Here is a 25,701-nt window from a genome sequence, read left to right as displayed (position 1 = left end):
GACAAGTTCATACTGAAATAAAAGTCCGGTAGGCCACATACTATACCAAAGAAAAATTTCGTAGGCCATATCCAAAAGGTAGGCCACATACTAAACCAACACCAATATTATTTTGATAGTTTGGGAGTGCTATCCACAGCCAAACTAAAGCGGAACGCACTGCGGAATGCACAAAAAAAAAAAAAAAAAAAAAAAAAAGCTGATGATGAAAATGTAAATAAAATTAAATCAAATGAATGAGACTAATTCTGGGGACTGTTAATGTACCATTTCCCATTTCTCACAGCAAGCAAACCCTTACTTTTACAAACAAATTTAAGAAAAAAACTTACTCAGTTGTTTCCTGACACCTACAAAAGAAAAACAGGTAGTAGTCATACAGTAAAACAAAATAACTCACAATATAGCTTTTCATAAGCTGAAGCACACACACACATACAATCACACTATAAACAAATGTCCAGTAAATGAACTGGTTTGATGCAAATGGACTGCGGGCATTTGGCCCTCACACCACAGTACATTGCCACCACGGTCTTGCACCAGGGCACCTCTAAAGGCTCTTCTTGGATTGCTCAGTTTCCTGTGATATATTGGGAAGACTAACAACATAATGACACTACACAACAAATCCTGCGTGCAGTTACGTTCCCCTGATTTTAATCCCTTAATACTGCACCATATTTTACACATCCTGCTTTGGCTAATGCCTGACAACATTATTTAGCTGAAGAGGATGATCCAAGACCAAGGAGGGGGTCTCAGTAAACACAGACGTTCCCCTTCAATATTTGGTTCATCTCTCGGCTGAATGAAATAGTCGGGCATTTACCAAAACAAAATCTTACGCCAGTGTGCTGATGGGCTTAAAAACATGTCAGAACTGCCGTGCATGTGGTTCTCACTCTCTGGAGCTCCTGAGGCGTCTATAGAAGGGTGTCCAAGTGCAGAGACGTAAATAGTGCAAGCAAATATTAAGTGTGTTAGAGCCATTCTAAGTAAGACAAAACTAATAAGGCTATGGCTATCAAACACTGCTAGTGAGATCTCATACAATAAAATGCTCATAAGATAAACACTATTTCAGCCACTATTCATGACATCGTGAATGTTCAATCAAGCCACAAGTCAATCCTTATATGCCGCTTTGTTTACATAAACACTATCACCAAGTGAACTAACAAATGTGACTAATTTATGAAGAGCAAAATATCAGTGTATGAAAATAATTTAACATAATGATATTTTATCTTCAAGTGGATGGTAATAATATTCTGCAATATGAAAGGCTAAACTAATGCTACAAAAACTCCTAACCACTGATTTTACTATAAAAAAAATCAAACAATCCTCATTACATGAGAAAGAACAAACTATATACATAAAACAGAGAAACTTAGCATAGATATATTCATTATGAATCCTACACGTCTTATTTTCTCAGTTATGACTGTTCCTTTGCACTTTGATTTTGTACTCATTCTACAGAAGAAAAATAATAATACAATGGCACTGACTTAGGGTAAAATATCTTCCATCAAAATGACATTTGGTGAATATTACAATATCTTACTATTCAATTTGAATAAAATAAAAATGAGCAGTCAAAAGCATTCCCTATGGATTGATGTACAGCAAACCAGCTGTACGTGAAGCAGCTGCAGCCCTTGATGTGAGGTATTACGAATGTGGGCTCTTAACTTCATCTAATAAAAGATATAAATATCTAGTCATAAAGCTCCTCAAACTGGGTTACATCATTCAGTAATGGTTTAAAAAAATCAATAAATCTATAGGCACTATAATCTCAAATTCATGTTTACCAATTCTGGGCAACTATCTGCCTTTACTAAAATTAATTACCCAATTTTTTCAAGTGCAATGAGAATTATACAAACGTGTTTGAACCAACCTAATCTCATTAATCAATCTGTTGTGCCAGTTCTCTCTTGCAAGATACCCACAGCCCCAGGAAATTGTCCACAAGTACCAGCTCAGCCTGTATGTCACTTAGAATATATTACGAATTCAGAGTTGCTGTTTGCAAGAGATGAGAGTTGGACAATTTGGTATAAGGAACTCTGTCTCTTCTGTACGTTAGTTACATCCAATTTACTTGAACGAGAATCAGACAAGAAACAATGGTCTCAAACTGTTTGGAAATAGATTCAATTTGGAAGTGGGTAGAAACAACTTCGCCAACCATGTAGTTAATGAATGGAATAAACTTCCTGCAAAGGCAGTGCAATGTAGTTCAGTTCGAAGCTTTAAGAATCATTTAGATAAACACCTAAGCAAGATGCTGTAATGATTACCATTTATTTCATATATATATATCTTTTGTTATCATTTGTCTGTTTGATTCTCACTTATTATTAGTTATATGTCAATTTATTATTATTTACTATTTACCTGTTTGTTTATTTAACTATACCTATGCATTTATGTATTTTATTTATTATTTACATTATTAGTTTTTATTTACTCATTTACTTATTTATCATTATGATTTTTTTTTTCACATCTGACCTAGATATGGACCAAAAGGTCTCCCGTCAGCATGCTCCGCCTTTGTAATCCTTTGTAATTCTATGTTGGTACAGCTTTAATATGGATGTTTATTATTTAGCTATACCTATGCATTTATATATGTATTTTATTCATTATTTACATTATAATAGTTTTTACTTATTCATCTATCATTCTTATGATTTTTTTTCGCATCCGACCTAGATATGGACCAAAAGGTCTCCTGTCAGCATGCTCCGCCTTTGTAATTCTATGTTAGTACAGCTTTAATATGGATGCTTGCTGGCCGAGTGGATTAAGGTGTCATTACTTGTGGCAAAGGTTAAGATGATGATTGAAACCCTACTCAGGGCGAGGTAAACTAAGGGCACAGTTCATTAAATTCCACGCTACAAAGTCCACTGTTTGGGGCTTTATTATCGGGTGGTGACCTGAATGTTGGTGTGGCTGTATAATTCTTACTTGCCTTGGAAGTGATTTCTCAGTTGGATTGATTTCTTGAGGTGGTTGGTGCAGTATGAAATTTGGTGATTTGAATGTGTATGTGTGTGTGTGTGTGTGTGTATTTACCTAGTTGTAATATATGGGAGGGGAGCTATGCTCGTGGTGACCCGTCTTTGTATCTCTCCGCATCAAGTTTTATCTTAAAATCTTGTATAGTGTTAGCACATACTGTTTTGTTGTCTAATTTGTTCCATGTATTTATCGCTCTGTGTGGGAAACTGTTCCTTTTCAAGTTTTTTCTATAACTATCCTTTTTCAATTTTTTTCCGTGTCCTCTTGTTCTACCGTTGTCCCACATTAATAGGTCGTTCCTGTCTAAAACTTCCATTCCTTTCATTATTCTGTAGATAGTTAGCAAATCTCCTCTTTCTCTTCTTTGTTCCAGAGTTGGTAGGTTCAATTTGGATAGTCTTTGCTCATATGTTAGTTCGGCGAGTGTCGGTGCTAGTTTTGTTGTCGCTCTTTGTAATCTTTCTAGTTTCTTAACATTCTTTTTGGTACTGGGTGTCCAAAGTGATGCTGCGTACTCGAGTTTTGGTCTTATTAGTGTAGTAAGTATTTTCCTTATCATTTCTTCGTCCATATAGGTAAATGCCACTTTGATTGCTCTCAATAAGTTGTAAGTTTCTCCGAACATCTTGTTTATATGCTTATCTGGTTTCATGTCCTTTTCAATCATCACTCCAAGATCTTTTTCATAGTTTGTTTTATTTATTTTTTCTTCCCCAATTCTGTAATCTTTTGATATTCTATTTTTACTCTTTCCAAATTCCATTATGCTGCATTTCTTAATATTGAATTTTACTTCCCATTTTTGAGTCCAATTCCATATTGTGTCCAGATCTTGTTGCAATGAGTTGCAGTCCTCTTCCATTTTTACCGTGTGTGTGTGTGTATTTACCTAGTTGTATTTACCTAGTTGTATTTTGCGGGAAGGGGAGCTATGCTCGTGATGTCCCGCCTTTGTATCTTGCAGTGTCTAGTTTGTTTTTAAACTCATGAATGGTTTTTGCGCATACTATTCCATTGTCCAGTTTGTTCCAAGTGTCCAAAACTCTATGAGGAAAACTGTTTTTCTTCAGTTCTCTTCTATAGCTATGTTTTTTTATTTTCTTTCCATGTCCTCTTGTGTTTCTTTTGTCCCAGTTAAGTAAGTTCTCACTATCGAGTACCTCTGTGCCTTTCATGATTCTGTAGATGGTCAATAGGTCACCTCTCTCTCTTCTTTGCTCCAGTGTCGGTAACTCCAGTTTAGCCAATCTCTCTTCGTATGATAGGTTTGCAAGTGCAGGTGCCATTTTTGTAGCTGCTCTTTGGATTCTTTCTATTTTCTTTATATTCTTTTTGGTACTGGGGGACCACAATGTCGCTGCATACTCTAATCTAGGCCTTATCAATGTAACCAATATTTTTTTCATCATGTCTTCGTCCAAGTATGTAAACGCCACTTTTATTGATCTTAGCAAGTTGTAAGTCTCCCCGACAATTTTGTTAATCTGTATATCATAGGACAAGTCGTTCGTGATAATTACTCCCAAATCTTTTTCGGATCCTACTTTCTTTACTTCTTTGGTTCCAATTGTATATTTTCCTGATATTCTGTTTTTGCTTTTTCCAAACTCCATTATGCTACACTTCTTAGTATTAAAGTCCACTTCCCATTTCTGACTCCAGTTCCATACCCTATTTAGGTCTGCTTGCAGTGCTTCACAGTCCTCATCAGTTTCTATTTTCCTTAGCAGTTTGGCGTCATCGGCAAAGAAGCTCATGTAGCAGTTCACGTCCTTATCCATGTCATTCATATAGATAGCAAACATTATTGGTGCCAGCACAGATCCTTGCGGTACTCCACTGATCACCTCTTTCCAGTCTGAATATTTTTCTCTGAGCACTACTCTCATCTTTCTACCAGTCAGAAAGTCCTCTATCCATTTTAGTAGGTTTCCCTGTATTCCTCCTATGTGTTCCAGTTTTTTTAGTAGTTTTCTGTGTGGTACTTTGTCAAAGGCTTTTTGCAAGTCTAGGAATGCACAATCAGCCCATCCATTTCTTTCTTGCACTATGTCTATTAGTCTTGAGTAATAGCATATTAAGTTTGTGGAGCATGATCTTCCTTGTCTGAATCCGAATTGTCTTGGGTTTAATATGTCATTGTCTTCCAGATGTTTTACCCATCTATTCTTGATTATTTTCTCACAAATTTTGGCTATGGTGCTTGTTAGTGATACTGGCCTATAGTTGGTGGGTTCTTCTTTGTTTCCTCCTTTGTGTATTGGTACAATGTTAGCGTTTTTCCAGTCCTCGGGTATCTTTCCTTCTTTGAGTGAGCTGTTTATTAAGATGTGTATTTTGTCTGTTAGTTCTTCTTTGCACTCCTTTAGAATCCAATTTGCAATACCGTCCGGGCCATGTGATTTTCTGACATCCAGCCTTGATAAATGTTCTGATATTTCCTTTAGTGATGCTGTAAACTCATTCATGAGGGGAGATTTCTTGTTTTTGTCTATGTCACAATTTGGTATTTTCTCTCTGGTGAAAACAGATTTAAAGTGATTGTTCATGACTTCGGCCATCTCTAACTCTTCTGTGTATTCTATGTTTCCTTGGCATAGTTTCACCAATTCCTGTTTGTTTTTAAGTTTACCATTCACATACCGAATGTGTGTGTGTGTGTGTGTGGAGAACTGCAGAGTAATGGGGCAGGTTATTGTAAACATTTCAGCAGAATACCACTTGGGTTGTTTTTTAATGTGTTCCAGTGATAAGGGGCAATACCTGGAAGAGTTCGAAGGCTTTTGAATAGAACTGTGTGCCTTTCGTCCTGATGTGTTGCCTTATGGAAAGGATTCTGTTCTCCAAATCTTATTCTTCTTTGTATGATCTTAATCCCACTGTATTGCAGGGTCGGCCACTTGAGTTATCCTTCTCCATTTGTTCCTATACACTGCATCCTCCTCTTGCACTCTTAGTTTCCTCATGTAACATCTTGTTACGTCTCTCCATCTCATTCTTTGTCTCCCGACGCTTCTTCTCTCCTTAGCCCCTTCACTACGGGCCAAAATCTCGCGGGTAGCATTAGCTGCCATACGTGCGATGTTGCGTCATAAAACTCGCATTATAAAAAATAAAGTTACCGCTGCATTGCTCATTCTCTTTCACCCGTGAATTTTGATAACCATAGAAAATATGATGAAGCCAGTTTACAGAGTATGGGGGTCATGCAGGTACGACTACAATATACATAATCAAGACCCCGACATCGGCATCCTCGCGCACCCACTTGCTCCACATGACGCCTACGTATGCGTCATCGTATCGAAGGGGTTAACTTCGGCCTTCATTGCCTTCTTCGCTGGTTCATCATCCTCTCTCCTTTTAACACGTCCAAAATATCTCCGTCTTACTTCCCTTGCCTTCTTTTTATTTTACATATTCCACACATTTTTCTTAGATCTTCAATTTGTCTCGTCTCCAACAGAGATTCTGTTCCCTAAATGTAGATGTCCTATTGTTGAGCTTTACTGTAGCCAGTTATCATTCTTGACATCTCATACTGTGCTGTTCACAGAATGTCTCTGTTTTCATTATTGTTGGATACCATGTGGCTGTCACTGTTCTTTGGATGATAAATTTCTTATGTGTCTTCACTGTGATGTGAAGGTCACATTTTAAATGTGAAGTCCAAAACTTCATCCCCAGTGGGAAAAGTTGACCTTTCCATTTTACTACTACTGTTGTTGTTGTTGTTTTCGTCATTCCCTAGACTGTCTGTCCGAGCAGTCCCGTCTCCCCAAGGAATGCCACAGCCAAAACTGGGTTTTCCCACAAATCCTTTATAGAGTGTATGTTGTATTGTTTGCATGCATGATTGTGTATAATGCAGTCTTCCATTATGTGTTGTATGGTATGGGGTGAAGTGTTACATCCTGGGCAGCTGTTCACAATGCGGTCATCCAGCCTCTTCTGGTAGCTTAGAAGTGCTGGGTGGTGGCCGCACCGCAGTCTGGCCAGGTGGACTCTGTCCTTTCGTGGGAGAGAGGATTCAGAAGGGTGGATATCAGGGGGTCTGGCATGCAGCAGTGTGTTGTCTTTCAGTGTGTTAATGGAGCAGTGAGTGATATGATTATGAATATGTTTCCGGAGGCTGCAATATGTTGTTGTTGGTGGTCCCTAGACTGTCTGAACAAGCAGTCCCATCTCCCTAAGGACCATGGCTAGAATGAGTGTATATTGTGTTGGTATGCATGATTGTGTACAATACAGTCTTCCATAATGACCAAGGTTCATCTTAGTCAAGGGTAAGCAATATCACCAAGGACTTCTGTATGGATCCAGACATTCTATTTTGTATCAGCCATGGTAGTTCTACCTGAATGATGTAAATTTATGTTTTGTCTACCGTTTTGTAATTTCAGCGGGCCTAAGTGAGAGCCTTCATATGTTACGAGTCTGGTGTGGGGAGGCTACTCATGATGCTGAATTGGTTTAACATCCCGAACTCCTCCTATCAGGACGCTAGGATGGTGCCCCTTACAGAGGACTTTGTAGTATGAATTTAATGAACCATGCCCTTGGTCCAACTCGCTGGTGGCAGATCTCGAACTGCAGTCACCTCAACTGCCATCACAAGTAATGACACTCTAACCCACTCACAAATAAATTAAAAAGTATTGGCGATAGTATTACTGCTTGGGGATTCTCCTCTGCAATCTTTTGGTTCTCAAGAGATAGTCATTTTGTGACACTACACTCTGCTAGCAAAGATATGTGTTAACCATTACTTGTTATTATTGTGTATATTGGTTTGATGATCATTTTTGACAGGCTGTGTCCAGTGAATGTGTCAGAAACCCTACTTATGTCTAAGGCCACCAAGTGGCACTTTCACTGTAAATTCAGAATGTCTGATACTTAAAAAAAATTCACAATCAATATCTCAAAACACCTTATTTTCGAAAAACCCTATCTGACCGCTACTACAACAAACACGATGTAATACATAAAACACAAAACCACTACTTGAAACTTGTGACCCAGTTTGAAAGCCGCATAATTCAATCCTGTCTCTGAACTCTACTTGACAATTCTTTAAACTTACTTGAAATCTTCCTCACTCTGCGTGATTGCCATCTGCAGTCTGACGTCGTCAGACCTCTTCCGGACTTCCTCCTGCTCGGCTTCTTCCTTACTCATGGCCAGCGCGAGCTGAAGCTGCAGCTCTTCTTCACCAACGGTCTGTGGCCGAGCAGCTTCAAGCTCTATATTTGATGTGGCAACCTCTGCAAGTAATGATACCATGCTTAGCTCAGTCATTGGCCAACTTTTTATCTTTCATCATAATCTCACCATCCCTCATCTCGCCTCTCTCTCCCTACATACATACACCAAAGGCTTTTTCCCCCTTACAAGGGAAGTAGCCAAAAAACATACATACATACATATACCAAAGGCTTCTTTCCCCCTTACAAGGGAGGCAGCCAAAAAGAAAAAGGCATAGAAACCACTCCCACCCATTCCATCCCCTACATACTCCACTACCCTCCACCCTCTTCCCTCCCTCTCATCTTGCCACCTCCTGGATGATGGGTCATCCCTGCATCTTGCCCACTGCCCTGGGTCAGAAGCAGTGTTGCAGGATACAGCACATCCACAGGAAGGCCGCTTCATTAATTTGGCGACCCCCCCATCTCCGTCCCCTCATGCAGAAAAGGAGAAGACAAGGAGAAATCCCTTTAGGCTGCGCCAATATATTTCTCATACATGCTCCCTCACCCCCTCATGCATCACAGCATCATCCATACACAACCCTTCTCCATTCACCCCTATCTTCTGTCCTCTCCCAAAAAACAAAGGCATAAAATCCACTCCCACTCCCTACATACATCATTATGTTTATTCAGTGTGGATGTGCTGTGTCTTGCGACACTGCTTCTGACCCAGGACAGTGGGCAAGGTGCAGGGATGACAAGTCATCCGGGAGGTGCTAAGATGAGAGGGAGGGTGGAGGGGTGTGGAGTGTATTCAGGGATGGAATGGGTGGGAGTGATTTTATGCCTTTTCCTTTATGGCTACCTCCCTTGTAAGGGGGAAAAAGCCTTGGTATATGTATGCATGTGTATGTATGATCAAAATATCAAACCATTCTCTCTTGCAGGGGACTAGCAGCCTTTTCACATTTGCATATCTTCAATGACAAGAATACTGGAGTAATTCCAACATACATACATACATACATATACCAAGGCTTTTTCCCCCTTCCAAGGGAGGTAGCCACAAAGGGAAAGGCATAAAAACACTCCCACCCATTTCATCCCTAAATACACTCCACACCCCTCCCACCCTTCCTCTCATCTGAGCACCTCCTGGATGACGGGTCATCCCTGAACCCTGCCCACCGCCCTGGGTCAGAAGCAGTGTCGCAAGACACAGTACATCCACAGCAAGGCCGCTTCATTTAATCGGCGACCCCCCCTCTCCGTCCCCCTTTGCATATAAGGAGAGGACGGGGAGAAATCCCTTCGGGCTGCGTCAAAATTTACTCACACATACTACCCCACCCACCCACCCCCCCCGCCCATTCCTCCTCATGCAGTCACAACATCATCCATATACAACCATTCTCCACTCACCTCTGTCTTCCGTCCTCTCCCTTCCTTCCTCAACAGACATTCCCCTCTTCCCCAAAGCCCCCTTCACCCCATCCATCCACCTCATCCTAGGACGTCCCCTCATGTTCACTCCCTCCACATCTGCCTTCCATACCTCTTTTACTAGTCTTTCTTCACTCATTCTTTCCATGTGTCCAAACCATCCTAATATTCTTTCATCAACCCTCTCTCCCAAATCCTTTTTCACCCCTGTTCTCCTCCTCACCTCCTCATTTCTCACTCTATCTAGCCTAGTAACCCCCACCATACTTCTCAGACACCTCATCTCAAACACATTCAAACTCCTTCTCTCTTCTTCTCTTATGTTCCACGTTTCTGCCCCATACAGTGCTGTTGGCACAATCACTCCTTCATACAGTCTCCTCTTCGCATCCATTCCCAAATGTCTATTTCTCATTACACTCTTTAAACCACCAAGGCATTTACTCGCTTCTCTCAATCTACATTCTACCTCCACCTTCACTCCACCTTTTCCTGCTACACTTGCACCCAAGTATCTAAAACTATCCACTTCCTCCAGTCGCTCTCCCTTAATGTTCACTTCCAGTCTACTGCCACTTTCACCCCTTGTACATCTCATCACCTTACTTTTACCCACATTTATCTTTAGCTTTCTTCTATCACATACTCTCCCAAACTCTGCCACCAGCTTCCTCAATCCCTCCTCTGACCCTGCCACAAGCGCAGTGTCGTCCGCAAACAACAGCTGGCTCACCTCCCACTTTTCTCCATTTTCTTTAACCATCTCCAATCCCTGACTCACTACCCTAGCATTCACCTCTCGCACCACCCCATCCATGTATAAGTTGAACAGCCAGGGCGACATAACGCATCCTTGACGAAGTCCCACCTTTACTTCAAACCACTCACTCTCTCCATTTCCAATCCTAACACATGCTCTACTACTCACATAAAAACTCTTGACAGCTCCCAAAAGCTTTCCTCCTATCCCATAAATCTGCATAACCTCCCACAGTGCCTTTCTGTCTACCCTATCATAAGCCTTTTCCAGATCCATAAAAGCGAATTCCAACATAAAGAAGTTAAATATCACTCCAGAAAGCAAGTTTATCACTTGGCATTTGGATCATCAGTGTTTCCAAGTTGTCTTTTTCAAATATATACATACATATACCAAAGGCTTTTTTTTCCCTTACAAGGGAGGTAACCAATCCCAAATATATACATGTACCATTATTGATTTGGTTTAATGTCGCACACTAACCCCTATCAAAGGCTAGGTCAGTCCCCCTTACAGGACTTTGAGGCACGAAATTTAACGAGCAATGCCTTTGACCCAACCTGCTGGCGGCAGGGTCTGAACTGCTGTCATATCGACTCCACCATAAGTAGTGATGATGCTCTAACCTGCTTGGCCTGCGAGCACACACCACACGCATAACAAAAGGCCCGCTGGCTGAGCGGGTTAGGGTGTCATTACTTGCGGTGACGGTCAAGGAGATGGCGGTTCAAATCCTGCCAATGGCGAAGTTGAACCAAGGGCATGGTTCATTAAATTCCACGCTACAAAGCCCTCTGTGAGGGGCACCGTCCTAGCCTCCCGATAGGGGGAGTGTGTGACATTAAACCATATCATTATCATCATCATCATCATCAAGGGGGTGGCCAAGTCAAAATATACAGCCACCCTACACTCATCCCATATCCATCCAAACAACTAATCCGCAGTCCCTACCATCTTTGCTCCTTGTGGATACAAGGTCATCCCTATTCCTCATCACAAGTGCTCGGGTCAGAGGCAATGTAGCAAGACAGTGCATCAATAGCAGGGCCTAACAACCATAACTGGTTGACTCCCACTGATTCATTCCATGGCAATACTATCCCCCACTTCACTGACTCACTCACACATACACACAAAAATGGGTCACCACAAGCATAGCTCCCCTTCCTGTATAATACAAATCGGTAGGTACAACTAGGTAGGCAAATACACACACACACAAAATATATATTGCGCAGACAAAAAACTTTGGCTGCATAATTTTTTTTTACCCATATCCAACCCCTTTTCATTCATACCTATCTCTGGCTTCCTTAACACACATTCCTCTTGCTTCCAATGCCCCCTTCATTCATCCCATCCATCTACCTAATCCTTGGTCTTTCCCTCAAGTTTCCTCCACCCACTTCTGCTTTCCACACTCTCTTTGTCAATCTTTCTTTACTTATTCTTTCCATTTGCCCAAACCATTCCAACACTCTTTGATCAACCTTATCTACCTGCTTCCTTTCCAGGGGAGTTGAAACCCATGCACACACCAAAATAAAATAAAATAAAATAAAATAAAATTCAATCACCCTCTCTCATCTTAGTCACTCTCTTGGGATCTCTGACCACCAGACAGCTTTCCTGTCTTCCTCTACATTTAGAAATTCCTTCAAATCCTCTGCATGTCTCCCTCTCACAACCATCTCTTCCTTTAACCACTGCAGTACAATGACGCCGTGTACATGAGGATGCCGACATCGGCGTCTAGATTTTTGTTGTTGTACACGAGTTACCTCCAGATTCTGTGAACTGGTTTGATCCCTTTTTCTGTGTTTATTATTACTCAGAGGAAAAGAGAACGAGTAATACAACAGTGACTTTATATTTTATAATGCGGGTAGTGTGAGGCATCGTTCATATGGCATCCGATGCTGCGCATGAGAATTTGACTCGCACTGAAGTGGTTAACAAGCTAATAATCACATTCCAAACAACTTCTGTCAACCGTAAACCAGACGCATACCAACCTCTGACCCCGTACGCTTCTCTCTCAGTCCTGGAGGCACTTGTCACGTAAGTCTGTAATAGAAGCAAATGTTGTGTAAACCACTGTTTGCCTGTGAATCAGCATAAAACATATTCAATATTCTTCAATTATATAACCAGAACAACTCAATAGAACTTAAAAGTATCACCAGAGGGAGAAGAGTGCCTCAGGTACTCTGCTTTTAGTAGAAATACAGAAAAATACGAGCACAAATTTTTCATCAAGAACTTGCCAGAAAATTACTGTCATCCAGAAAATGCTGTAATATTTTTATCTCAGTACAATTTAGATGCATCACCATAACCAAACATGCATCATTTCAGATTTATCTGTTGCACTTTTTTTTCTTGCTTCTTTCTTTTGGTGCATATGTATATACTAAAAGAAAAAAAAATGCATATAGATACCTCTTAAGACATGTTTGGTTAATGCAGGGAACCTACAATTATTCCTTATAAATGGTGATCATGCAAGATGTCAGAGAAAGCCACCTCCGTGTCACCTATCTTCAATACTCATCAACATCATCTCCATCTAGAGGTACTTTGGACTAGGCCTACGATCTCTGTTAACATCAACTCTATTTTTCCACACCTTTTCACACACAATTCTCTCTGATGTCTGTCTTACAAGACCATCATTTACAAGACCACCCACTGTTGGTCCCTTGACTGCACGTATTCTTGGATCCAATAATGACAAACAAACCTAAAGGTTGTTGAATTACTCTTTTTCTTTGTTTGTAAATAAATCTAAAGTTTGGTGGAAATAAGTGAACTGCAACTCTCATTCTACCTATATACTAAATTTTGTTTAAATTTTTTTGGCAAAGTAGCAAAATCTGAACAAAAACATATTTCTAGTAAGAACTTGCCAGAAAAAGTGCTCTTGTCAATAGAACTTCATGGGGGACTAGACGCTAGGTGATGATATCTTCAAAAATGTGCTGAAGACTTGGGGGGAGCAGGAATCTGCCCCAACTCCCTCTGATGACCTCAACATCACCTTAAAATTTTCCACAATCAACTGAAGTCAAGTCATACTTAGGTCATCATCAAGCTATCCTTATGCAGATTAACAAAAAATGCAGCACTACAACTACAACATGCTTTGCTTTACATCAATACCAACATATAATACACTTACGTCAACTTCCGATACAAAACCATAAATCACAAGCTTACCATGAGTGGTATGAAATACCTAAGGGGGTACCTACCAAGGGTGATACCAAAGGTTGATACCAAAGGTGATACCACTACATTCCCATGGCTAACCTAAGACCATCCCAAATGGTACTGGACCAAGTGTGGCAATTTCTTTGGGAAGTCTTTGTTTTTATATCAAAATTGCTCAAGCACTTGAAAATGTCACTCAAAAACCATGATTACAACAATATGAAATACATGAACAACAGCAGGAAGGATAAGAACAAAGACTTGTGAATAAATAATGCAAAATTAAAATACCAACAGAGGACTTTTTCTGACTGACTTGATGTAAAAGTACCTAAAAAAGTCCTGACAATGAACTGGACAAGTGTTGGCTCCATTTCCTCTGCAGTGTAGCTACCAAATGGTTCCAGTTCTACAACCTGTCAGTCTTACAGGCTCATGCAATGCCTGCTAAGACAAACTTTGAGTACGTCATTAGTCTGTCGCCTCTATACACTTCTCAGTGAAGCCCGCAACTATATCATCTGACCAGTCAACGGGTTTGCACCTAAATCTCCAAGAAACGAATAATTTGGTGCTTTGTTTCTCTCTTTCAGGGAACCTCTGACTTTATGTTGGCTCATTAGTTACTCAAAGAAACGCTACATTGCTGTCTATACCATGTTATTGTTGGGTAGTGTTCTGGATCATATTTACAGAGTATGCATATTTGTGTCTGTTAACCAGGCTGATTTGTGTTGATGCTATTTCTGTGTTGGTTGATGATTTACTGTAACTCTTATAAACAACTCAGAATTATTTCCTCTTCAGGACTTTGACTGATGGTGTCCTTTTTTTGTAATATTTTTTTTTGCAATTTCTTTGTTTTTGTATACCTGTGTTGCTGGATTCTAGGGTCAAGTTCTGACATATTTGCATGTGCTTGCATTCAAGACACCATCCAACTCTTAAAATCGTACCAACACAGAATAGGCCTGGACACATTATCAAACTACCCCACACGCAACCACCACACAGAAGACAGTGATCACCTCATCCTTTGAAAATTAATACCCATGTGAACAAGTTGCTTAACTACGGCAAAGGAAACATGGACTGGGAGTGAATCATTTAATCCTGACATTTTGCCTACTGACTTTTTCTTTCCTTTGGAAAAGTCAGTCGACAAAACATCAGGAATAAATGCTTCACTCCCAGCCGTAGTTAAGCACTTCATCCTTTGTTGTTCCAAACTACCAACCCATTAACAACAAGACAATTTTCTTCCCCGAGCAACCTGTAGCCCCACATAGTGGCTGTTGCTGGTTGCTCTGGAGCTGCGGTCTTCCTTCCTGCACGAGAGACCTGAGGCAACAGAATGACGTGACTGATTGCAGGTACTTTTGTGTTCCTTGATGTGGGTTGTGGTTCTGCGATATAATGGTTGTATGGTTCTTACAGAATTGCTTTCAAGTCACTCACGTGTTGCTAAACAATGAAGATTTTAGTTCCCAAGTGTGGACAATCCATGGATGTTTTGGTACAGGGCATAATCATTGTTACAGCCTTAATTCATACTCTTTCTTTGTTGGTGTTCTTGTTTGTGGGAAATCAGGCTGTAGATGCATGGTTTACTGTAGGTCCTATGAACTAGACATGTATTTTGATGAGTTTTTTTCTGTTGTTCAAATCCTGTATTTGCAACTGTTCTGAGGACAATCAACTTCTTGTTTGTTTCCCCTGTGATGTTTCTTGAGTGGCAAATGAGGATCATATCTGTGTCCCAGAAGAATCCTAGTTGGGTGCTTCTTTAACCTTTGCTTGTCTTGGGTGAGCAATGTAACTTGATTTCTTGAGAGGACATTGCCATTCTGCTTTTGTGCAAGTCACCTTTCCAGATCTCAAAGGTATGTTTGTGTTCTGGTCTGAGAGGAAGCTTTCTATTGCTGTGAGAGTTGGGCAATGTGTGATGAAATATTCGAGTTTTCTGTATGGTGTGTGCATCTGGGATATATGGTGTCTGTTTCTGTTTTTTTCCATGTCGACAGTTTTGGGGTTGGTTTGTGACGTGAACAGAAGTGTCCTAATATGACTCGAGAGAATACAAGTCAGAGATCTAAAGTATGTGATTATCAATTACTAAATCAAGTTAATATTTCTTTGATGGGAAGAGCAAAAATGTATATGTTTAAGTATATATATATATATAAATTAAATAAATAAATAAAACTTCCATAAATTAAAAACAAAGCTACTTATCCCATAAATTTCTTCTTTCTGCAGACAATAATACAAGTCAATGCAGCTCACCAAGACTGAGCAAACATGATACAAACATAACATCCCACAATTAACCCCTTCGTTACCGACCCGTCAACCTTACGTAAACAAACGTTTCAAACCGTCCCACAAATGGCTGGAGCCTTATTTTTGTAAACACTGACACTTGCCACAATGTGGGTAGAAATAACCCAGAAACCGAGGCCTTGACAGCCCTCAATACACACAGCTTATAACTGTGACACATGCGTGTCACAGGGAGCGCGCTCGGTTCCTGGCGGGTGCACTCAGCCGTGACACGCAGGTGTCACAAAACACACATCTGGTACTCAAGGGGTTAATGGATATCCTTATACAACTCCAGCAAAACATGTTCACATATCAAAGATTAATAACAACCATTATAACAGTAAGTCTAGAGAACCCTTAAGGAAAACCAGGCAGCTTTACTGTATGTTATGCTGAAGTATAAAAACCAAGAATAACCAATTACTTTATCATCAGATGATGAAAAAAATAAAGATAATATCCTACTTAAAATGAATGTATCCTACTCATAGAATACCTGGACTTTTCTTAATATATACTCCACGGCACCACACAGAAAGGCTGCTTAGTCCTTTGAATTATTCCCTCAAAACATGCCATGCACACAACACAATTTCGCTTTACTTACGTCTGGGTAGGATGGACTTGTGGGAGAGTTTATATCCTGTGGATTGAAGTGAGTTTCAAACAACTGATTGGGTATAGCCACTCACAATTAGAGCGAACATTTGTCTTTGCATACCCGAGGCGAATACTAGAACCAGAAACTCAACAAATGATGGTGGGAAATTTCCATGCTATTCCACTTACTGTATTTCTGAGTTTGAGTGGTGTTCGTAAGTGACATCAACTTGTGTAATAGAAAAAAAAATACCATTCAAAGCTCTAAGTATGCAAAGATGTATATTACAAAAGCAATGGTTAGAGAGTTACACCCGTTAAACATGAGAGAATAATACACGGGAATAAAGCTCGCTAAAATGGTTATCGACAAGATTTCTGGTTTCTTTTGTCAACTGTGGTTTTTCACTTGCATTAGTCCACTGTGAACAAGACTTTGGACTCAATGTAGAGGAGCAGGTGAGTGGCCCAGATAGCCCTGAGGGTGAACATAGGCATGCTGGCTGTTCAAACCATCACCATTGCTAGGCAGTCAGTCATCTTAGTCATGGATATGAGGCAAGGTCAGACAAAAGACAAATTACAAAATGGGCTTAAAATTGAGATCATATAAATAAATATATCAATGAATATAAACCTCACAAACCACATATCTTACATTCCTACAATGAATTCCTATTTAGCACAATATCTTAATTTCTTAAACCAGTTTAAAATGGTGCATTCTTCATACAATCCATTTTTGCTCATACCAAATAATTTTATACTGACAAGGAGTAGATCATGGAATAAAGGAATCTCAAATAATCAAGACTCCGTTCATTTTCAGATCCATCCCACATCTGAACAAAGTCATCTACTATTAGCAAAACTAAAAACCTATTGAGCACGGGACTGTTCAGCCAGACAGTCTAGTGAACGACAACAACCTATTGAGCACATCAGTGTACTGACGAGGATTGACGAGAAAACTTAATAATGAGACTGCATTTTCCATTTTAACACAGCAACACCATGGTCACACATGAGGACGCAACAAAATAACAAGCGGATGGCAGTCGGAAATACCAACGCAACAAGTATGACTACAGACCAGGATGTACTATAGGTTGACTGGGGAGTTGACAATTGGATTACGTTGTATATACAAAACATAATCTACAACAATGTCAGCCCTACTATCTTTTTTTCTTTTTTAAGCTCTAGAACATTACTGCTTCTAAATGGTTAAAGGATAACTGAAATGACAAACTACCTTTTCACCGTCACAGACGATTGTGAGTTCCTCAGCATAACGTCTGTCCTTTGGAAGCTTTTCCTAATGGTATAGATTTATTATTGGGCAAATCCTTAAGTGTCCGAGTAAATCTGCATTTTACATCAACCTTTCATTGTTATCACAACTGTTTAAGACTTCTTGATTAATTACGTGCACTTAGAATGACGCACAACAAATTATCTAAGAGAAACTCCTGAGTAACCTTTATAACTCCTACAATTTAAATTTAATCTCAATGTGCTGTTTTTTATGGAAGAGTTTATCATATGTAAATTATGGTACATCAAAGAGATGGTTTGGGTGCATGGAAATAACACAGAAAGAAGGACTAGCAAGAGTGTGTGGAAGGCAGAAGTGGATGGAGTGAGATTGAGAGGAAGACCAAGAATGAGATGGACGGATGGATGGATGTGAAGATAGGATTCCCATTCCTTCTCAGGTTATTCTTTTTCATGACTTTTTAAGGACTTTTCATGACCTATTTTTGCACTTTTTCAGGACCATGTACAGGGAGGGAGGAGTGGTGAATGGGGGTGGAATGGGTGGGGGTGGAATGAGTGGGGATGAAATGGGTGGAAGTGAAATTGTACTTTTGGACTTTGGCTACCTCACTTGTAAGGTGGAAAATGCCCTTGGTATATGTATGTACAAAAATTCCTAAATATTTTTGATAGCCCACCACTTGCAAAAACGACCGGAAAATGTCATTCAAAGGCAGTGGACCTGACGAATAACAGTTGATGAAGGAATTGTTTTTATTGCCAATTGATTAAAAAATAATATATATATATATATATATAAAATATATATATATATATAAAATATATATATATAAAATATATATATATATAAAATATATATATATATAAAATATATATATATAAAATATATATATATATATATATATATATATATATATATTTTGGTGGGAAAACATAAAATTCGCAATTTTTTTGACTTTTGACTTTTCTACAGAATTTAATGACTCTTCAGTATTGGATTCTTATAATACAAAAATTCATGACTGACCATCAAGTAGTACAAGATGAATGAGGGAGATGTGGGCCAAAGAGATGATCTTCTTGTCCAATTCATAAATTATTTTGAGTTGATGAGGAGGGAGTCAGTCACCTTATGGTGAATCAGTGAACCAGTTCTGCCATGAAACTGCTCAACCACAGTCTAGGACAGCGGTTCTTAACCTGGGGGTTGTTTGGGGGTTTCTTAGGAGGTCACTAAGGATTCAGGAGAATATATTTTCATATATTTGAATTAAACCCTTGGGCTTTGACCATTCTGGTGACTCCAACACTGGTCACAAGTGTGGTAGCCTGATACAGTAAACGTATCAACCACGACCCATGTTTTATCTTGCCTTTTAACAAGGTTCACCGTTTCAAAATTTATTATACGGGTTACTGTAATACCCTGTAGAGTCTTGGGGAGTCATTGGGTGAAAAAGATGAAGAACCACTGGTCTAAGGAATGACAACACCTACAACCAGTTCTGGCTGTCAGGTCCTGCTATGAAATTGCTGCACCTCACTCCACCATATCTGACCCAGGCTGCATGACAGGGAACAGGGTGCTCAGGTGATGGGGGTGGTTGAATAGGTTTTATCTGTGCATGTCTGTGTGTGCTTGTTTTCAGCCACTCCCTTACACAGGGAAAAGGATTTTTTGAGAAAAAAAAATGAAAATAAACATTGTATGTAAATATCGTTAGCCAATTGCAACTGTGCTTCTATAGTCACGAATGTTGTTGATAATTATAGCTATGCAGTTTTAGGTCAACTGTGTGTAAATATGAATTAGTCTCCCCTTAATCTTTAACAATATTCAAGTATATATGCTATATATTAAATGTCAAAACCTATAGCAATAAATTTGTTAAAGAAATACTTTACAATAAGTGTTGATCCATCTATGACAAGCTAAGGTCAATCATGACAAAAATATCTTTATAACAAGGACCAGCCTCTCTGACTAGAAACCTAGGAATGGAATCAGGATCTTACCAAAAGGTAATATAGATTCTTATTCACAACCTTATATCAGAATTAAAGCAAATTAAGAAACAAAGAGAACTTCTATTGCAACTTAATCTACCAAAGTGAATTTAAAAAAATCACATAAAAATTATGAATAAAAAGACACAATATGATTTATAAACATGAATACTATATGATTCACAAACTTACACTATCACTTCCAATCGCTGACACACTCTGAGCAAATCGTTCCTTAGCCTTCAGGGCACGGACTCTTTCGTTGCGTAGACGTTCTTCATCCTGTTATGAATACAAGACTAGTCAAGCTCAAAGCTGCCCCTGCTGTTTCAAAGCAGGGGTGGAAAAAGTGACTTGCGTTAAAAACAAACTCCAATCTTTCCAAACATAATGCTGTTTACAGAGATATGGCAATAGGCTGTCAGATCCCCATCATATTGCTCATAAAAAAAAAAAGAATAAAAAAAAAATCAAAATGCACTTATGATAAAAACAAAGGTTAACAATTTCTCTACAAAGAGTGCCTCATGCACAATTGTTTTTCATGTCAATTTTTTTTTCCAATGGAAAAAATAAAATAATAATCTTCCGTCTTCATGATCAGGAAAGGTCACTTTTCCCATCCCAAATTGTCAAACAAATTAATATCAATAAAGATAAAGAAAGAAAAAAAAAATACAAGCAAGAGGATTTCAAAAGAGAAAGGAAGCTAATAACAAGAAAATAAAACAACATGTGATTGCAAAATTCAAATAAAAAAAGCTAACCTTGAGAAGAGATACAAGAGCTTTGGCTTTCTCCCGAACATTCATGCCTTGGTCTTTGTTGTCCTCAAGGTACTGGAAGTCTTTTAGTGTTTGGATTGCAAATATATTTTCTGCGCATTGTTCTGCCACCTGAAACATATGAATTAATATAAATCAAACAACTAAAGAAGTGAATTTAATCTGTAGACTCTGTCACCAGATTCCACTTTTCTAGGACTCCACGGTATCCAGAAAACTGATGATAAGCGTTAGTTCAACCAAGAGATCTCGATTAAAGATCCTGGGACCACTTTGAGAACTGAATGCCAGACACAAAACCTCCTCTTGTCCACATACTCAAGAGCAGTGCTTTTCATCGTGGGGAAATTCAGTTTTTAGGTGGTCAATATGTATGAAAAATAAACTGACACAGCCCGAAGGGATTTCTCCCTGTCTTCTTTTCTGCAAGAGGGGACGGAGAGGGCCGTATTAATGAAGCGGCCTTGCTGTGGATGGGCTGTGTCCTACGACACTGCTTCTAACCCTAGGCAGTGGACAAGATGCAGGGATGACCCATCATCCAGGAGGTGCCAAGATATCAGGGAGGGAAGAGGGTGGAGGGTAGTGGAATATGTAGGGGATGGAATGGGTGGGAGTGGTTTCTGTGCCTTTTTATTTTTAGCTACCTCCCGTGTACGGGTGAAAAAAGCCTTTGGTATATGATGTATGTAATATGATTTTATTTAATTGGGGGCAATTGAGGACAACTGAGGAAGTCTCAATTTTTTTTTTTTTTCTTTTATTCAATTTTTTTTTCTCATTTTTCATTGATGCCTTGTTCTTTTGAAGTGGTTTTAAACCACGGTTTTATGTTTTTTCAGCTGAAGGGGAGTTTATTTATCAAATGATAAGAATTGTGTATCACCACATGGGGCACATCAGGATTTTAAAGGTTATTGGGTGGGGCATGGCCATCCCCCCCAAAAAAGATTGAGAACCACTGGTCTACATTGTATTAGTGTTGACGTGTTGCTGTGTCATCAGTGAGGAAGAGACGGACATGTATTTTGTTGCTTATAGCCTGTGCTTCTATCCTTGAAGACATTATTATGCTGAAGAAGTGGAATCATCAAGGTGGCAAAACAGATTTAAGGAGGGTAACAAAAAGTAGGCATAGTAGAAGTTAAAAGTACATACATACATATACCAAGGACTCTTTCTCCCTTACAAGGGAGGTAGCCATTGCCAAAAGGCATAATTCCACTCCAATCCATTTCATCCCCACCCATTCTGCTCCTTCCACTGCGGTAGGGGAGGAAGAATACTTCCACTGAGTATTCCCACTTGGGTCGTAAAAGGCAACTAAAATGGGTTGGAGCATAGGACTAGGCATCCTGCTCTTTGTAACTCTAAAGAAGTCCAAAAAGAAGTTAAGAGGTTAAAAGTAATCAGGATTTTCCTCCTGTGGAGGAAGAAAGAGGAGAAAAGAGTATCCAATATTGCATAATATTGTCCATGAGAATCAACATAGTTGTGAATCCTCAGCAATAAATACAATGAAAAACAAGGAGCATCTTAACCCATTCAACTCCGATGACAAGATGTCTTGTCATTTGGTCAAATAAAACAAAAAATCATAATAAAACAACAAAATGTTTGATGATCAAACAGCACCAGAAAAATATGACGTCGTCAGTCCTCCTCCTCCTCGAGGAGGACTGATGACGTCATATTTTTCTGGTGCTGTTTGATCATCAAACATTTTGTTGTTTTATTATGATTTTTTGTTTTATTTGACCAAATGACAAGACATCTTGTCATCGGAGTTGAATGGGTTAAAGGCAGTCAACATCCTTGGACAAGATCCATTAGGGGCGGACTGGGATGTTAAAGCGGCCCAGGCGTTTTTCACTCGGAGCATCCCTGTGAGAAGGGGCGAGTGATGAGCGAAGTGAGTTAAGCAATTTTAGGGGTATTTTGAGGCCTATGTAGGGACATAAATGACTATTTTAGATAATATCTATAATAATTAAACTTTTGAAAAATAGATAAGGCTTTTTCCCAAGCAGAGCTGACCCTTGTACCGGCCCACTTGGGCACAAAATTACCAGCCCATCACGCATTGCCCAAATGCCCTAATGGCCAGTCTGCCCCCGAGATCCATAAATTTCACATTCAAGATCCTGGTTTTGGTCCAAGGACTGAATGTTATCTTGTAAGGTACTGGTACCCCAGGTTAAGAACCACTGGATGAAGCTGATAAAGAGACCTTGGACCCACTGCAAGGACCAATAGTCAGCTCTTCAGGGCTGCACCTCCACATGAAAATGAGAAAGCCAACAGGGTTAGTTAGACCCACCCTTGACTATGCAGTATGATTTTGTTCTACGGACCATAGAATGGATATCAATTCTCTAGAATCAGTACAGGAGAGAATGATCAAAATGATACCTGGACTCAGATATCTGCCTTATGAAGACAGGCTTTGGCACCTTAACTTGCACTCTCTGGTAAGACACAGAGTGTGGGGTGATCTAATATAGGTATTCAAATGGGTCAATGGCTTTAACAAGGGTGATGTAGGCAAGGTCATCATATTAAGACAACAAGGCAGGACTTGTGGTAAAAACACAGTGGGAAGTGAAAAAACCCTGCAGAAAGCTGCTGGATTTTTTAGGCCAATGTTGGGTCACCTCCCCGCCAGTACAGAGCTGTCGGGAACAAATGCGACATAGACTGAAGCAGGTCCCACATATCGAACTCACAACTACCTGATCATCAGCTCGACACAGTATCCACTGCACTACCGTGCAGACTCTCAGTAATGGATTTAAATTGGACAAATTTAGGTTTAAGAAGTGATCACTGAAACTACTGGTTACTTTAAGAGGAGATTAGATAACTTTATGGGTGAGGATGATAGGTTGTCATGGACATGGATCTGCCTAGTGTAGGCCTTATGGTCTCTTGCAGTTTTCTTCAGTCTTATACTCTTATGTTTGAAGACTGGCAGCAAGAAGCAAGGAGCTGACTCTATGATATCTCTCTTGCAGGACCACCCTGGGCAGAGATGAAAGGTATGGAAATGATTCTCATTGATGTCTGTAACAAGGATCACCATTTGCAAGTACCCATCATCAGTCTCTTATGAGGATCTTGATGCTACAAATTAATAGAAACTTCTGTAAAATCTAACTTTCATTTGTTACTTAAATTATCTAATCCCAATAGCCTAAATCCTGATGCATACAAACTGGTGGACATCTAACAAATGTCATGTGAATTAATCTGAGATATATTGTATGAGCAAGAAGTAGTAGTGTATCTGGCTTTGCTGTATGCTGTTGAGCCCTTCAATGAATATGCTTTTGTCTTGCTGCAGTGGATTTGAACAACGCACTGGGGGCAGGTGATCCTTCCTCCTGAAGGTACTAAGGTGGGAAGGATGGTCTGAATGGTACATTTGTTGTGGTTTTGTCTTTTGAGACTCACTTGCTCAAAAGCAGGAATACAGGTTTTGTACAAACAGTCCACACAAAGAAAAGCAAAATCAAGGCAAAGTGTATCTTGCACTCACCTTCTCACTTCCAGTTTTAATGAGGTACTCCAGTAAAACTAGGGCCTTGTATACATGTCTCCAGTTACGCCCATGATCATTTAATCTTTTCCAGATCATTTGCATGATCTCCGAGAAAGCGACAACATTATATGTAAGATCCGCAATCTCTGACATAAGCGTCGACGATGGTCCCCAGGGGTCATTGCTTGTGGCTTCTCGCACTTTTACCTGAAATTATAGATTGATTCGTGACTACTTCAAAGTTCTGGAAACAGCTGGTGAAGAAGCAAAGCACATCTTTACACTTTCTACATACTAAAGAAAGAAACAAGTTTAAACTGTCATAAAACAGGTTAAAGTATCTTTGGCTATTGTAAATAACTGAAGCCTGGTTCCATATCCCCTGGAAAGTGGATATAATATTGAGCTGTAGTCTTAAAATTTCATGTAAACTCTGATCACTCCTACAAGAGATATCTACGGGAATGGATTTATTGCCTACATACTGCCAGGTGACTTGGACACACACCACTCCACCTGGCTACACACACAAACAGCAGACCAAGGAGGAGACAAAAGCCTAGTCTAATTCCCCAACCTAAACACATTAAATTCCAGCAAATTCTCCAGTATACAACCTCCCTAACATGAGGAACAAGCAACCTCCTAGACATTTCAATGTACAGGTAAACGTCGACTTACGATGGCATTAGGTTTCGATAGAGCCATCGTAAGACGATCTCATCGTAAGTCGATCCCCACTCTGTTCCGTGGTCACTGTACCTAGCCTACCTGTATATTAACCACCAGAGATACTGAATATAGCCTATTAAACATGTACAGTAGTTTTTTAATTATTTTTATCCTTTTTACCATATTCAAACACTATAATATGTATTTTCAGTACGGAACTTAAATCTCGCGGGCAGCAGCCAATGCCAGCCGTACGACGTGACGTAATAATACTCGCATCATAAAATATAGTCACCACTTATATCGATCGTTCTCTCTTTCACCCGCGAATTTTGAGAACCACAGAGAATGAATCATTTGAGAGAATGTAAAAACACAGGGGCGACTACAATAAATATAATCAAGACGCCGATATGGCAGCGTCGCGAATCCACTTGCTCCTCATGACGCCTACGTGTGCGGCACCGTATGGAAGGGGTTAAATTATCATATCGTCGTCGTCGTCGTCGTCATCGTAAAGTCGAACAATCGTAAGTCGCGGCCATCGTAAGTCGACGTTTACCTGTACTTATTCTCATTCCACTGACAAACAAAAGGGAATAATTCATTATCTCCCCTTAGATGACTTCCCCATATATATTGCCATGGATGATGATATGGGCTAACATCACAAACTCCCCTCCTATCAGGAGGCTAGGATGGTGCCCCTTACAGTGGACTTTGTAGCATGGAATTTAATTAACCATGCCCTCAGTTCAACTCGCCCCAAGCAGGGTTCAAATCATCATCATCATCTCAACCTCTGCCGCAAGTAACGACGCCCTAACCTGC

The 25,701-nt window shown here is 39.7% G+C and overlaps 1 protein-coding gene across 11 annotated transcripts in view; it reads right to left on the bottom strand.

The window, feature by feature from the left end:
* lqf (epsin homolog lqf) overlaps positions 1–25,701 on the bottom strand; it is a 130,953-nt gene that overhangs the window by 23,439 nt on the left and 81,813 nt on the right. For all 11 annotated transcript variants that reach the window (XM_076176428.1, XM_076176429.1, XM_076176431.1 and 8 more), the window contains exons 3-10: positions 24,196–24,405; positions 20,640–20,768; positions 20,065–20,154; positions 17,840–17,902; positions 16,592–16,627; positions 12,462–12,513; positions 8,132–8,312; positions 333–350 (exon numbers count right to left, since the gene is read on the bottom strand). In XM_076176428.1, coding sequence (XP_076032543.1) covers positions 333–350; positions 8,132–8,312; positions 12,462–12,513; positions 16,592–16,627; positions 17,840–17,902; positions 20,065–20,154; positions 20,640–20,768; positions 24,196–24,405 — 779 coding nt within the window. The remainder of the gene's footprint in view (positions 1–332; positions 351–8,131; positions 8,313–12,461; positions 12,514–16,591; positions 16,628–17,839; positions 17,903–20,064; positions 20,155–20,639; positions 20,769–24,195; positions 24,406–25,701) is intronic.

Source organism: Oratosquilla oratoria, chromosome 39 (genome assembly GCF_046742065.1).
Source record: "Oratosquilla oratoria isolate Oo_2021 chromosome 39, ASM4674206v1, whole genome shotgun sequence".
Classification (NCBI taxonomy): domain Eukaryota; kingdom Metazoa; phylum Arthropoda; class Malacostraca; order Stomatopoda; family Squillidae; genus Oratosquilla; species Oratosquilla oratoria.
The sequence above is the reverse complement of the archived record's forward strand: the minus strand, read 5'-3'. Positions and strand labels throughout refer to the sequence as shown.